Source organism: Haliotis rufescens, unplaced genomic scaffold, assembly GCF_023055435.1.
Source record: "Haliotis rufescens isolate VD_foot unplaced genomic scaffold, xgHalRufe1.0.p SCAF_1, whole genome shotgun sequence".
Lineage (NCBI taxonomy): Eukaryota > Metazoa > Mollusca > Gastropoda > Lepetellida > Haliotidae > Haliotis > Haliotis rufescens.
The window spans coordinates 31,655,860-31,672,091 of record NW_025963779.1 but is presented as its reverse complement, the minus strand read 5'-3'; the positions used below and the strand labels follow the sequence as shown (position 1 = coordinate 31,672,091).

The following is a 16,232-nucleotide window of genomic DNA, read 5'->3' as shown; positions in this document are numbered from 1 at the left end:
ACAAACATGAGAGACAAATCATGCTGTCAGACCAGCAGTACACCCACAAACATGAGAGACAAATCATGCTGTCAGACCAGTAGTACACCTACAAACATGAGAGGCAAGTCATGCTGTCAGACCAGCAGTACACCCACAAACATGAGAGACAAGTCATGCTGTCAGACCAATAGTACACCTACAAATATGAGAGACAAATCATGCTGTCAGACCAGCAGTACACCCACAAACATGAGAGACAAGTCATGCTGTCAGAACAGTAGTACACCCGCAAACATGAGAGACAAATCATGCTGTCAGACCAGCAGTACACCCACAAACATGAGAGACAAGTCATGCTGTCAGAACAGTAGTACACCTACGAACATGAGAGACAAATCATGCTGTCAGACCAGCAGTTCACCCACGAACATGAGAGACAAGTCATGCTGTCAGAACAGTAGTACAAGTACAAACATGAGAGACAAATCATGCTGTCAGACCAGCAGTACACCCACAAACATGAGAGACAAATCATGCTGTCAGACCAGCAGTACACCCACAAACATGAGAGACAAGTCATGCTGTCAGACCAGCAGTATACCTACAAACATGAGAGGCAAGTCATGCTGTCAGACCAGCAGTACACCCACAAACATGAGAGACAAGTCATGCTGTCAGACCAGCAGTACACCCACAAACATGAGAGACAAGTCATGCTGTCAGACCAGCAGTACACCCACAAACATGAGAGACAAGTCATGCTGTCAGACCAGCAGTACACCCACAAACATGAGAGACAAATCATGCTGTCAGACCAGCAGTACACCCACAAACATGAGAGACAAATCATGCTGTCAGACCAGTAGTACACCTACAAACATGAGAGGCAAGTCATGCTGTCAGACCAGCAGTACACCCACAAACATGAGAGACAAGTCATGCTGTCAGACCAATAGTACACCTACAAATATGAGAGACAAATCATGCTGTCAGACCAGCAGTACACCCACAAACATGAGAGACAAGTCATGCTGTCAGAACAGTAGTACACCTACAAACATGAGAGACAAATCATGCTGTCAGACCAGCAGTACACCCACAAACATGAGAGACAAGTCATGCTGTCAGAACAGTAGTACACCTACGAACATGAGAGACAAATCATGCTGTCAGACCAGCAGTACACCCACGAACATGAGAGACAAGTCATGCTGTCAGAACAGTAGTACAAGTACAAACATGAGAGACAAATCATGCTGTCAGACCAGCAGTACACCCACAAACATGAGAGACAAATCATGCTGTCAGACCAGCAGTACACCCACAAACATGAGAGACAAGTCATGCTGTCAGACCAGCAGTACACCTACAAACATGAGAGGCAAGTCATGCTGTCAGACCAGCAGTACACCTACAAACATGAGAGGCAAATCATGCTGTCAGACCAGCAGTACACCCACAAACATGAGAGACAAGTCATGCTGTCAGACCAGCAGTACACCCACAAACATGAGAGACAAGTCATGCTCTCAGACCAGCAGTACACCCACAAACATGAGAGACAAATCATGCTGTCAGACCAGCAGTACACCCGCAAACATGAGAGACAAATCATGCTGTCAGACCAGCAGTACACCCACAAACATGAGAGACAAGTCATGCTCTCAGACCAGCAGTACACCAACAAACATGAGAGACAAATCATGCTGTCAGACCAGCAGTACACCCACAAACATGAGAGACAAATCATGCTCTCAGACCAGCAGTACACCTACTAATATGGGTCTAATTTGAAATCCGTTGTGACGTACATTCGGCGTTAACATGGCGGTATTCACAGTGGTTTACTAAATATGTAGTCTTGTCACAATGCATACCTGTTGTACCTGAAGTATGTTACCTAGCGTCTTTAAATGTGAGGAACCTTATTGCTACCTGTCAATCACATGTCCAACTATAATGGCTGTTATCTATTCAATTTCATTTGACAAGACAGGTACGACAACAGCCTACGTGGGACTGTGGAGATTGTATTAGGGAAAAGTTCGTGAACCCTTTGCACTATCTTCTAACAGCGAAACCCCGACAAAAATACATCGACTTATCCATAGTTCGAGAAAGGCGGGGGCGGTCGGGTAGCTGAGAGGTTAAAGCGTTCGCTCGTCACGCTGAAGACCCGGGTTCGATTCCCGACATGGGTACAATGTGTGAAGCCCATTTCTGGTGTCCCCCGCCGTGATATTGCTGGAATATTGCTAAAAGCGGCGTAAAACCATACACACTCACTCACTCGAGAAAGGCGATGTATCGGGAATAGACCAAAATTTTAAATCTAGGATTTAACCGGTACTTTAATGTTGCATCGTCTTCAACGACATATTGTACGAAAGGATTAGTTTATTTGTTGTTTAGGGCCCCACTCAGCAATATTCCAGCTATATGACGGATGCCTGTACATAACTGAGTCTAGAGCAGACATTCCAGTGATTGACATCATGAGCATCGATCGATGCAGTTTAGATCCAATGGTATGCAATCAACCAAATCACCTAAGGCTGACCTTCTTACGACAAGCATGTGCTGATGCCTGTACATAACTGAGTCTAGAGCAGACATTCCAGTGATTGACATCATGAGCATCGATCGATGCAGTTTAGATCCAATGGTATGGAATCAACCAAGTCACCGAGGCTGACCGTCTTACGACAAGCATGGGTTGCTGATGGCCTATATTCTTAGGGTACACGAGTTCAAGTCTTGACAGTAGTGTGATGGCTTATGGATTAAATGTACGAAGAAGTATCAATGTGAAGCATGCGGTGTCTGGAATCTTCGTCATGAGCGTGACTTGCGAACGCTTGTACTACTCGACCACCCATCGCTCTCCCTAACGTGACACGTGGTACAGAGTGTTCCTTTCCTGATTCGGGTCTTTTCGGTTTCATTACAATATGTCTTGTGTTTTGAGTTACTATCTTACAATGTAAAACGCTTTGATCCGAACCTTGAAGGGTACTGGAGCTCACAATGTCTACAGAAATAGGATATTAAATAACCAACTCTCAAGGCCAGGTCTCAGTTGTAACCTTTTTTGTGTTGCTATGATTGCCAACTGTGACATGAAACGTCGTTTCGAATCAGGTGCGTGTTTTTTCAATGCAGAGTACATTTAATAGTAGAGGACAATTTTGTGCTTGTCGTCGTCGATAAAAGCAGTCATGCAAAGACATTAGCATAACTGAATCATATACACGAGAAGACATCAGTATCACTCCTTACATGTATTGTTGTCAATAACAGAGATATGAATATCACCACTTTTAAATAGTTGTATGACTGTACGTCCTCGTTCCATAATCACCTTTTTTTAGGGATTTATGTTTGAGTAAAATCTACTACGGAATATGCACAATAATTGTCATGTATACAAGGAATTGGAACGTGAATCGCCTGCTCCTGGCGTAAACGTAAATTCGGAGACGAAAAAACGGAGATATTGCTTTTGTTGACGCCTGAAATGTCAGCGAGTTTCAGCGTACATCTAAATTTAAACAGTAGCGGTTTGTTCTGAGGCTGTTATGCAAAACCGAAATGACATTTAAAATACACCACCATTACATAAATAATTGAGCTGACTGAAGAATCAAAGCGTGTAGTGCTACAGTGGTTTTAAATATTCATGTATTGTGTTTAACTCTTGCTTTTGAAACCTGAGCGTTATAGTTACCTGAATGAAAGGAGCGCATCTCAAGCGACGTAGCGACATTTCTACAGCGTATCTACGTTTGGGGCTATTATATTGATGAATACAAAGATAAATCTGTCGGAGGGGATATTTCTAAGCTCCAGTCGCCACGGTGTCCGCGGTTCAGTTTTAAGCCACGATTCGGATGTTGTGTTCAGACGGTCAGGCCGTGTATCGTCTGCTCGTTTCCTAGCAACCGTGTATGGCAATATTGACGGATGATACAAGGAAAACTAAGCGATCCTCGACTCGACTTAACAAATTGACATGCCTTACATGTTCGGTTGGGAGTTGGCTTAAAAGGTGATACAAAGCTGATCCTACGACGGGGCACCTCTGAAACACGCCTCATTGCCTCGATGTGCCATTCAGACATTCGTAGGGGCTGTGTTCTGCATCCTTGTTGCCTCAGCTGTTAGCACCATCCACCTGGCTTTCAGGAACTAGCTAATTCGTACTGATGATGTGGAAAGGTTCAAAGCATTATATAACCCAAGAAACACTGACAATCTGCAGATTAACCACATAGCGTGGTTTCCGATGACTCTTGTGCTTGAAGACATGCTAAGGGTGCTGCATTCAAATATTGCTGACTGTACTATACACCATGATGACATTATGGAGTGTGAATATTCATGTGTGTGTCAAAAACAATGACTAGGGTTATCAGTTTCAGCGTGTAGTAAATCCCCAAGTTTCTCCAGCTGTGATTAATAGGGTCTGTGGTATAGAGGATTATACCTGCTGACGGGGGAATTTTATATACGTAGACGGATTCTGCTTATAGTGCTCTAGGATCTCATTCTTCAGAAAGAAACATCTCGAAGCTACAAGTGCTGGTTTAATTGGATCTATAAAGAATAGCATCTGTGCCAATCTCTCCTGAAATCTCGCACAAGTCTAAGAGTTTGTGAACTGTTGTATAACTGAACTGGAAATCATTCTGGTGAAATATATTCCACTCTGAAGTATTCATTGTTACGCTAAGTCTGCCTTCTCTCAAGAACAGCGACCTACTTTGCCGCATCGCAGCTTCGCAGCAACTTAACTCTGATACCGAAATATTTGTGTCGACCAAATATTTGTCGCTTTACCTGGAGGACAACCGAGGCCCGAAGCCTGGGAAATACCATTGATTTTCTGTGGTGATTTACCAGCTAGTGACAACACGTTCCGGCGTTCGTTCACCTGTAATCAGAGCCTTCCTTACCTGCAGACGGAGCGAAACAATGGAGGTAATATCGATTAGTTTCAGTAGAACGAGCAGGGAATCCTACCCGATTTTATGTGAGAACATGGTCTGTTTCATTCCACTGCTGAAGGGTTAACTACGCTCTACGCTCTCGTGTCTGTTCTCGGTCTTAGTCTAGACGTAATAATTAGCAAATTACGTCAAATTGAGATGTTCCCTGTGTGCATTAAGGGTAACCATTAACTACATGTATTAGATTCATTTGAATAATAACATTTTAGCTTAATAACCTCAATGGAGGTTAAGTATCTTTGGAAAGACATTTTGTAAGACTCAATTGGCGTGATCCTATAATCTGCGTTAATGGGGAGGTGGGTAGACAAGTTGTTAAAACGTACGCTCGTCACGTCGAAGCCCGAGTTCGATTTCCACAATGTGTAAAGCCCATTTTTTATGCCCCCGTCGTACTATTGATGGAATATTGCTGAAAAAACAAACCAGAAATGAATATTATGTGTCTCTCGGGTCATTTCGCATTAATGAAAAGACATCGGAAATCATAACTCGTTATATTTCTTTATATAACTCTTTAATTATCTTAAGTTGAATGTAAGTTGAGATAGTTTAAAGTTATGATGTGTAGGATTCATAACGTTACGGGTGTAATTCGTGTTGGCTTTATTTTAACTATGAACAAACGGTTTTCTGATTGTGTATCGGCCAATCTGCCTGTCTCTGTATAAAACTGTGATACTCACGGTACTGTGTATTCACAATGTAGAAGTGTCTAAAGCCAGTCTAGTACCGTGTTGGTCCTTACTATCGAAATAGCCATACCTTCAGTTAATGATTTAAAGACGGCTTGCAAATGCGTGCGTTACACGCCAACGGACCCATGTGGTTTAGGCTTGCGATACTTTCATCCAACTGAGAGACTTTCTCAACAAAAATAAAACAGCAAAGAAGTAACTAGATTATTTTTATCACGACTGAAGAATATTACTTGTTGGTTTTGTTTGTTTGTTTGTTTTTTAACACCACACTCAGCAATATTATAGCTATATAACGGCGGCCTGTAAATAGTAGTCTGGACCAGACACTCCAGTGATTGACATCATAAGCATCGATCCACGCAATTGGGATACGATGAAATGCATCAACCAAGTCAGCGAGCCTGTCCCCCGATCCCGTCAGTCGCTTCTTAAGACTATTACTTGTTGAATGGCACGTTCCTTACTTCTGTAAGAACAAAATGAAAATGGTTATTTTAATACACATTTTGGCAAACTGGATTTATGGATTTATGTACACAAAATAGGTAGAATGACAAATATGCTCAGGTAGAACAATGCTACCGGCTGTCGGCAACGCGGGCTTTTGGACATCAGCTGTGCCGGGAACGTTATTTTCTGTTCTATCCGGTTATTGTACGTAGAGATTAACGCAAAGGTCGGTATATGTTTCACATATATGGTTACTTATAACTCGTTATCATACATTGTATGCATAACTGTATTAATTGGAAGGCTTAGCTTATTTCCATCGCCTTTAACAGGCCCTTCCTACTTTACACGAGTATTAAAGGCGGTTGGTGAGTTTGTAATATGCTTGGTAAGCATTGTTGGATGGGACCATAGAAAAGGTTTTTCTTGTTTCGGAACCGGAACCGAATGTTGGGTCGGTTGATGATGAGAAACAAGACGTACTTTTATGAGCAGTATTGGTCTGTCGCTCTGTCCCTGAACCAAGTCTAGATTTTCGTCAGGTAATGCCCCATCTCAGGGGTTCCTTTTCCATTTATATGGTGTTATTTATTTCTATCCAAATTATATTAAAATCCAAAATATATGTTTACAGACTAAGCGTTAGTCTAGAGCAGCTATGTCGTTCGTCATTAATATAAGGATCTGGTAAGGTCCACATGGCACAATCTCTACTCATCTTTAACATTGCTTTCAATATTTAATTAGATGAGAAACAAAGGCTCCTCCTCATCATACTAATATGATTATTACACCCATAATGCTATATTATAGCAACGACTACGACGATGATGATGATTGTAATTTATGATGGTGATGATAATGATGATGATGATGATGATGGTAATTTATGATGGTGATGATGATGATGGTAATTTATGATTATGATGATGATGATGATGATAACAGACAAAATCATTTAGGGTTTATTCATCTGTGTAGGATGGAGTCAACTTAATTCGGATGTAACGATCTCGACCACCTTTAAAATCAATTCGTATTAGCCAAGACTCAGTGTTTTGAACACACATAGAAACAACAGATTTGTACTTGTCAAAATGCGGTTTGATAAAACTAACTGGCCTGGGGCATGGCGCAATGAAATGTACACTGGATGTAAAGGTGTCAAAGGTACAATTAAACCATCATTCAGCTGTCACCGTACGCATTGTCGATTCCACTGGCATTCATGCGCCACAAGAAACGGGATCAACTGCACATTTGTAGGTTAAGGTGAAATTGACACCGTATCCAGGATATATCTAACAAGGCCTGATGCAATAAACACGATAGCTGCGTCTGTACATAACAACGCATGAAAGGATGTCAATGTCACTTTCTTTACGTATCCATGTTCCCGTGTGATAAGATTTACTATGGGGCCAGGTGAGTGTGTAGCTACCGGTGATAATGAAGCGGTGACCTACGGTCATACCGGTTATGCCATTCACGTTGTCTATTTCTTGGTACAACATGATAACGATTACTATGGTATAGAAGTATTATCAGTTTGGTGTCTGCGAGAAACGGTCTGACTAAACTAACGGTCAACAGTTTCCCGACAATTACTAACATTCTATGTTCACTAAAATGTCCAAAACAGGTCTCAAGCAAACTTTTCGATCCATTGAAATATTTTTCAACTCTGCACGAAACGATTAGTGTTGTCATTAAACTTGTAAATCTTAACCTCATACTGAGCAGAAGGAATATATAAAGGCCGGGATTTCTTAAGTTATTATCTCGTCAATCAACAGATTGCATTATAATGTTTCATAGGCAATCCCCCGTCCCTGGACATTAAAGATATTTAGTTGGATATAAGGAGGGTTAGACTAACATTTAGTCTCTGAAATCTTATATTACACAATATCCTTCTTGACTCTAAAAATAAAAAAAATTCCCTATGCTGATTTCAGATTTGTGGAATAGAGCTAGCTTGAGCTGGCTAGACTTGCTCTTGTATGCATTTCTAGATTATTATTTTATCATAAAATAAATATATTTCACGGTCATGGTGCAGGACTAAAGGAGGGTACATGTGCAATTTTATTAAAAAGCGTCAATTCTTTTTCCATAATCAGAGATTCTGTACTAAAAGCAGAGACCATTGTACAAAACCGACTCTATCATAAACATGTGCTTATGCATCACTATCAAATAGTGATAAAAGGTGACGGTATCCTTTTCAACCGGTGGCGCCCGTCAGAAAGACATGCAAAGGCAAGTCAACTGTTCACCTAAAAAAAGACTGGAACTAGTTACTAGTTTTGATGAATGTGGCATGATCTATGAACAATAACAGAAACGTACATTATACGGTTCATTGTACCGTTTGTCGTAAAATATGTATGTGTCCTACTCAGTGATCCTGTCAACGATATGGAACACCACGTGTTAATGTTCTTAATTGTTTCTAATAAGTTCCCAAGACAACCTGAACTAAGTTTTTTTATACAAGTATTATATTCGATAATTCACATTATTTTCATTTTAACGACGATCTTTACATTTGTCCTGGGGCCTTAGTTTAGGCGCTTTTATGTTTTCTAATTAACTTTCAAACCTTTGATGTAATGAAGCCTTTCAATCCAAATTAAATCACACAAACTCGGCTTTTTTTCTGTTGCACGCTGCATTACATTGATGTGATGTTAGTAAGAAAATTAGTATCCTGTCGAGATTGAAATTCACAGCAGCATCAAACAGCTTTCACTTAAACGAAATATGTCGATCTCTCGCACGAAGATTACTCCGCAAGAGCAGCAATGTCACGATGGACTCCCTTAATCAAACCTAAGGCAGACATGATTTTGTATTTACTAGCCACATTGTCAAGTCTTTGAAAGGCATTTAGAAGTGATACACATAAGGAAGAGAATCTATGGATGTCAACTTCTTCATTGTGAGGAACACAACGTTTCGGAGCGTATGCTTACAGTTACTCCTTCATCATGTGAGTATATATTCATCATCGGAGTATATGCTTACTCCTTCACATGATGAAGGAGTAAGCATATACTCCGAAACGTTGTGTTCCTCACAATGAAGAAGTTGACATCCATAAATTCTCTTCCTTTGCCACATTGTTTTGGGCATTTCACTTTCAAAATGTTGGTTATCAGGACTCGAATAACTTAAATCAATGGCTAGTGTGTCAACGAAACCTCTTTTAACTCGAACTTATTAAACTCGTTCCAGAAGATGTAACTTTACGGCCCAAACAGACCCTCACCGCGCTTATATTGACACTCCGGATAGGTCGACAGGGGCACTTTATAGGGAAACTGTAACTCGCTGTGAAACACGCCAGAAACCTATGATTGTGGGTTCGAATCTAGGTTTGTCAGCACCATACCCGTGCTCGTTGGTTTCACCGAAGTGGTAAACGTCTGAGACCTGCATCACTTCGGGCTTTCCTCCCACATTAAGCTGACACGCCGTGATATAACTGGAATACTGTTAAAGGCGGCGTTAAACTCAACTCACTCACTCACTCACTCACTACTTGATATTCTGGTGGTGTGTTCGAATCCCATTTTCGCTCACTTCCTTGGTTTGTCACCACCATTCCCTTTCTTTCGATGGTTTCGCCTACTTATACAAGGATCCGATCTGCGTCAGTTTGGGTTTTACTCCCGTGGTAGGGTGACACGCAGAGGTATAGCTGAAATGTTTTTCAATGGTAAGCTAACGCAGTGGTATAACTGAAATCTGTTCAATGGTAAACTGACGCATTGGTATAACTGAAATCTGTTCAATGGTAAGCTGACGCAGTGGTCTAACTGAAATCTGTTCAATGGTAAGCTGTCGCAGTGGTTTAATTGAAATCTGTTCAATGGTAAAATGACGCAGTGGTCTAACTGAAATCTGTTCAATGGTAAGCTGACGCAGTGGTATAATTGAAAATTTATTTTCAATGGTAGGCTGACGCGCAGAGGTGTAACTGAAATGTTTTTTAATGGTAAACTGACACGCAGTGGTATAACTGAAATGTTTTTCAGTGGTAAGCTGACACTCAGTGGTATAATTTAAATGTGTTTCAATGGTAAGTTGACACGCAGTGGTATAACTGAAATGTTTTTTCAATGGTGAGCTGACACACAGTGGTATAACTGAAATGTTTTTCAATGGTAAGCTGACACATAGTGGTATAACTGAAATGTGTTTCAATGGTAAGCTGACACACAGTGGTATAATTTAAATGTTTTTCAATGGTAAGCTGACACACAGTGGTATAACTGAAATGTTTTTCAATGGTAAGCTGACACACAGTGGTATAACTGAAATGTTTTGCAATGGTGAGCTGACACGCAGTGGTATAACTAAACTTCACTCACCCACTAAACGTTATTATACAAATCGAAGGTTACTGGGTTTAAAAAAACGTGTATGTTACACTTTCGACCCCACGTACAAATGTAAACATCGTATTATAACGAGTAGTGAAATTAACAACTTAAGCTTTGTGTACGTAACACACGTATTTTGTTCACATCATTGGGATAAATGTTGGTTTCAACACGTCACCAAATATCTTCCTCCACGAGACAAGCTCGAGCCACCGGTAACGAACAACATGTCTCCCGGTCAAAGACGAGCCAGCATGGTGGCAATGTTTGCTTAACGCGGGATTGAGTAAAGGAGGGACGGTGACAGTTTGGGGGGAAGAGGGGAGACAGCGTTATCTGTGGCGACACGAGGGGATATACAGGGAATCAAATAGACATTAAACACGTTGTCCATATCACGGTAACGCGCGCCAAGAACATGGACTACTTTAGTTCTCAATATGTCATGGGAAGTCTTCGGATGTCCGTTGGTAAGGTCTTGTGTTCGTTCACAGCGCTTTAAGACATGGTTTACGTGCTTTAAGAAATCTTTTAAGTCTCTATATCGCTGAGAAGAAGCGGCCATGTCATGTCATGTCAAAACGTCAACGATACGGCGTTATATATCCAACAAAAGGTGAGTTAATTCCATTTGACGACAGGTGGCGTTTTCCTTACGGCAACAGAATGTAACGCCGCTACCATCCTTAGACTGCGACGTCACGTCATTGTATCATAGATGTGTGACGTCATACTACTGTACGTCACCACTGGAATGTCGCTGCACGTTAGAAATTGAGGAAAATAAGTAAATGTGAACGTATTTATCCTTTTACTCAAAAAAGTGCACACTAACCTATATTATGATATTGTTTTCTTTACATGAACGATTTATCCATTTGTGGTTAAAATATTTAAAAAAATAAAGGTGAATGATTCCCTAGTAAAATTTGCATTTGGCGCCTTATATTATGAGCGCTTTAAGGGCAATTAAATGCACCTTAATGCCCTTTTTATGAATTTAAAATCAATATTTAAATAAAACATATTTTAAAGACACCTATCTTACAAAAAGTAAAATACTCTGGATGCAGATCTGCGATCATCCTAAACCTAGTTTCCTTAACACGGTTCGTCTGTGTGTTGTGATGCATTGAGATTGATGTGGACAAGGAGACTGGTACGCATAACTAAGGAGTTGAGGTATTTGTGATTTATGCTTTGGTCTTAATGGATGGTATGTAAGTAGGTTAACGAATGTCGTGTGTCACTTCAGTTATGTGATTATAAATGTACATGAGAGTATAAGACGCTGCGCCCTATGCGGAGTTGCTTCCCTTAGGTACAAGGATCCGCTGCTCCTGTATTTTTCAAGGTGCTAAGCATGTATGTCCAGCCTTACGCTGGGGTTTGGTGAACCATTGTGCTGCCACTCCGCCACTCACCCATCGGTTGGGGGCTAAGTGGTTAAAGTGTTAGTTCGTCTAGACGAAGATTGGTGCGCCCCGCCGTGATATTGCTGGACTATTGTTAAAAGCGGTGACGTAAAACCATACTAACTCACTCGTTAGAAGTATCGTTGTTATGAGATAGGATTTGCGAAAAAGAAATAGAATGAATATGTTTATTTTCATTTAGCGAAATATTTCAGCAAGTTACTCGTTAAATATATATTGTGATGAGATATCGTTGTTTTTATGATCAACTTAAAGAAATTGACTGCAGATTTGGCTTAAGAGCGGTAGTAGGTCACACAATACCAATTCAGAATTTATTTATACAACTTACGAATTCGTAAGTCACCTATTCCTCGTATTAATGAAGTCTGACGGTGTATTTCATTCACACAAGGCACGTATAAATCGTGCAACTTGTCCAGCTAATGGAGACTGAGTTTTAGCAATAACACTACATGTGTACACAACAGACGTACAGTATTAAAAATTAAGATATCGTTTTATTTACAAGAAAGTCAGTAAATACGCCATCGTGTCACTGGTCCATCAGGGGCGGTCGGGTAGCCTAGTGGTTAAAGCGTTCGCTCGTCACGCCGAAGACCCGGGTTCGATTCCCGACATGGGTACAATGTGTGAAGCCCATTTCTGGTATCTCTCCCCCCCCCCCCCCCCCCCTCCCCCCCAGGAGTACTGCAGTGCGGAGTCAGGCAGCAACCAAACACTTACGGGTTTTTTCACAAATTGTATGAGTGGCAGGAGCTGTGGATATGCACCTGATGTTATCACTCATTTTCAGTGGTCCATTCATTTCATTTCACTGATATTTTGCCTTTCACGCTCAATGGGTCCTCTCTCGGCGGATAATCGAAACTGGTTATTCTCTGACGTTGATATTTTATATTGTCATTCTTTACACCCGTTGAACCAGATATCTTTTCGGCGTAAATATACTCTCAACAAATGGTCCTGTTGGATTCCATCTTATTTTATGACGATGTAACCAGGCATTGTATTGCGAGTCGACCTTCTTTGTCGCCGAGGGCTTTCAAATCACCATATTAATCTAAATTGAGCGTAATGGTTGTTCCGTATACTTAACTTCATTTTCCTCTATATCAAATTCATGTTCATTATTTTCGTGATTCTGTCATAACCGCCAGAATAATCCATTTCAGTAAATGAGATTTATATTACAAACTGTCTGATATCATAAACCCGCTTATTCGTTGAGCTATATGCCGGATCATAATTTGCACATTTATTCTCAAACTGCATCAAGTCAAAACCTAATGCAGCGCATATAAGTTTGAATCAATTGCAGTCTGTTTCATTGCGACAGTGCGCTTTGACAATGTCGATGTCACTCAATCAGTCTGGTAGCAATGAACAACAGTCTGGGTAGCCCTTATGAGTATAGTTGGAAGTGGTGCTTATTTCCCTTGTGAATTTCGCTGACTGATTACATCAATTTCAGGACGCATCTTGGGAGACATAGGCAATTTATATACAAACTGTCTCGAATGATGATTATGTTGAGGAACCTTTGTCCTTTGCCTCCTCACGCAAAACTCTCTTTAAAGTTTGTGATCTGATCAAGGGTGGTTTAATATGACGTGGGAATACCTTCTATGCATATCTTAAGCATCTTCGTATATTACATCCATAATGGCGTTTGTTATTGAATAGTTATGGATTGTGTTATCCCGTGAGAGTTGAACATTTGTTGTTTGGTATTTTGATTTTATGACTTCTCATTCTTGGCTACTAGATCGTCAAGCAGTAACTGTTGTAATTTGTTGTTATTTGTTGTTTAGGATTTCTGACACTCCCTACTTGACTACATCAATACAGTTCTACGAGTGCACGGTTACCGTTAATAGTCGAACAACCGTGAAATATATGTTGAACTTATTTTTTTGGTTTACGTTCATGGGAAATCATAACGGTTACCGTGAAATACATTTCTAAAAGTAATTTTGGCGAAAAAATGAAACATCGTACAGGTAGCCTGAAGAATATTTCACTCACTCGCCATAAATCTCCCTGGTTTTAGTGACTGTAAACTGCCGCGTATAGCCTGACATTTTCACAACTATATCGCGGCCTGACTTTTTCACAACTATATCGCGGCCTGACTTTTTCACAACTATATCGCGGCCTGACTTTTACACAAATATATCGCTGCCGATTACTGAGTTCTTTGTAACTAATGTTCCTTGACGAACTGCTGAGCTGACGCCTTACGTTTTTGCGAGCTATTTAATATTGGATGGCTGAAAGAATGAACGATTGCTTGAAGATAGCGCGATCAATTTCATTCAATAAATGAATGAAGAACAAAAATGAATGAAAATTGTTTTGTTAAGTCTTTTATATAAATCGTCATAATAAAAGAAGGAAAAGTATAAATTATTACTAATTACGTGAATGAATTAATGAATAAATGAATGAATGAATGAATACATGAATACATGAATGAACAAATGAATGAATGAATGAACACAGTTATTACCGTGTTTCTGTTTGTTTTCGAATTACGCGAACAACAAGTTGAAAAAATAAAATCGGCTTAACGTCTTTGTAAAACATATAACACCTTCACGTAAAACCAGTTGCCAAGTGCTCAGAATAACTGTCAACATTCACGAAATGTCTTACATATTTTTTATCAATTTTCGGTTTTACAAAACATTCTACAACAACACCCTGTCTATAACCAGAAGGTCGTTGGTGAATCGTCATTGTTTCATTACAAAGTGTTGACAGTCCCACTGCAAGACAGCTGATGATGAAATAAACACCACCACGTGGTGCAATGTACAAGTATGTGACACGGAGACGCGAACATCAAACAAGGCATTTACGATTTGAACTGGAAACAAACAGAGGCAAGAATTCTAAATTGTTCCAGCGTTCCGGGCGAGCTAAATATTGTCTGGTCACAATGAAAGTGCCGGTACTGGCTTCCCTCGTGTTGGATGTATATTTAAACCATTCTAATTTTGATAATTGAAGGTCGTCCGTTCGCTCTTAGTAAAAAGTTTAACCTTGAGAGTGTTTGTTTAAGTATCTATGACAGATATTTTTGGTTACCCGAAAACTTTTTGTGGTGAACTTTTAACTTTTGAAGTTGAGTTTAGCCTTTCATTTAGCCGTTTGTTTTGATTGTTTTTGCTTTATGTCATTTAAAGTTAACTAAATCGTACTTGCCTCCATTTGTGCGCTCTCCCTCTGGATAGAAGGGTGTGAAGCTCCGCGTGGACAGTGGGGTGTGAGGCACGCGGGTATGATTGGCAGCTGAAATAGACACCCTTGTGATAAGGGCTCACTTGAGAACACTTGCTGAAGAATCGGTATGGATATGAATTTCAGGTATGACATTTACATCTTAACATTGTCAGCCATGTTCTTCCATTTCTGTTTAGTCTGCGTTGCGTTAGATGCAAACATTATTACGTATTTAGACATGTAATACATTATACATATAGTCTATTCATGAACTATATCTCCTATAGACTCAGAAGAATGTGTGTTCAATACCAAATATAAGTATTGCCTATATCATCAGGTATTCCATGTATACACCGTAGACACTTTCATAATATATGTTAATGTCAATAAGTATTGAGACGTCCCCGTGAAGATCCGGGTTAGAATAGGTTTCAGCAACCCATGCTTGTCGTAAAAGGCGACTATGCTTGTCGTAAAAGGAGACTAACGGGATCGGGTTGTCAGGCTCGCTGACTTGGTTGATGCCTGTCATCGTATCCCAATTGCGTGGATATCATGATATCAATCACTGGATTGTACTGTCCAGACGTGATTATTTACAGACCGCCGTCATATAGCTGGAATATTGCTGAGTGCGGCGTTAAACAGCAAACAAAAAACGTAGTCCTCGTAGCTCATTTGTACTCAGTCACTTAGGCGTGCCAGAAACATACGGTCGTGGGTTCGAACCCGGACTCGCTCTGGTTGTTTCTAGGTATGTCAGTACCATCCCCTTGCTCGTGGGTTTCGCTAAAGTGGTAAACGCCCGTGACTGCATCACTTCGGGCATTCTTTCTTTCTTTCTGTGTTGTTTAACGCCGCACACCAAGATTTTGGTCCAGACAGCCATGGCTTGGTTGGTTGGTTTCCTGTTTTACGCCGCACTCAGCAATATTCCAGCTATATGACGGCGGTCTGTAAATAATCGAGTCTGGACCAGACAATCCAATGAATGATATCATGAGCATCGATCTACGCAATTGGGATACGATG

At 40.5% G+C, this 16,232-nt stretch overlaps 2 protein-coding genes across 3 annotated transcripts in view; both read left to right on the top strand.

The window, feature by feature from the left end:
• Positions 1 to 16,232, top strand: part of LOC124110942 — a 73,590-nt gene that overhangs the window by 28,665 nt on the left and 28,693 nt on the right. The window contains exon 1 of one of the 2 annotated variants that reach the window (XM_046470436.2): positions 3,807 to 4,962. The exons of the other annotated variant lie outside the window; for it this stretch is intronic. The gene's annotated coding sequence lies outside the window, so the exon portion shown is untranslated. Of the gene's footprint in view, positions 1 to 3,806; positions 4,963 to 16,232 lie in introns of those variants that run through there. 2 annotated transcript variants of the gene reach the window in all.
• LOC125384520 (sex-determining region Y protein-like) lies at positions 1,236 to 1,760 on the top strand. The gene has a single exon (XM_048404010.1). It carries the CDS (start codon positions 1,236 to 1,238, stop codon positions 1,758 to 1,760), a length of 525 nt encoding a protein of 174 aa, XP_048259967.1.

What these genes read in the sequence shown, in the direction of transcription:
- LOC125384520 (XM_048404010.1), top strand. Translation starts at nt 1,236, where the DNA reads ATGCTGTCAGACCAGCAGTACACCCACAAACATGAGAGACAAATCATG.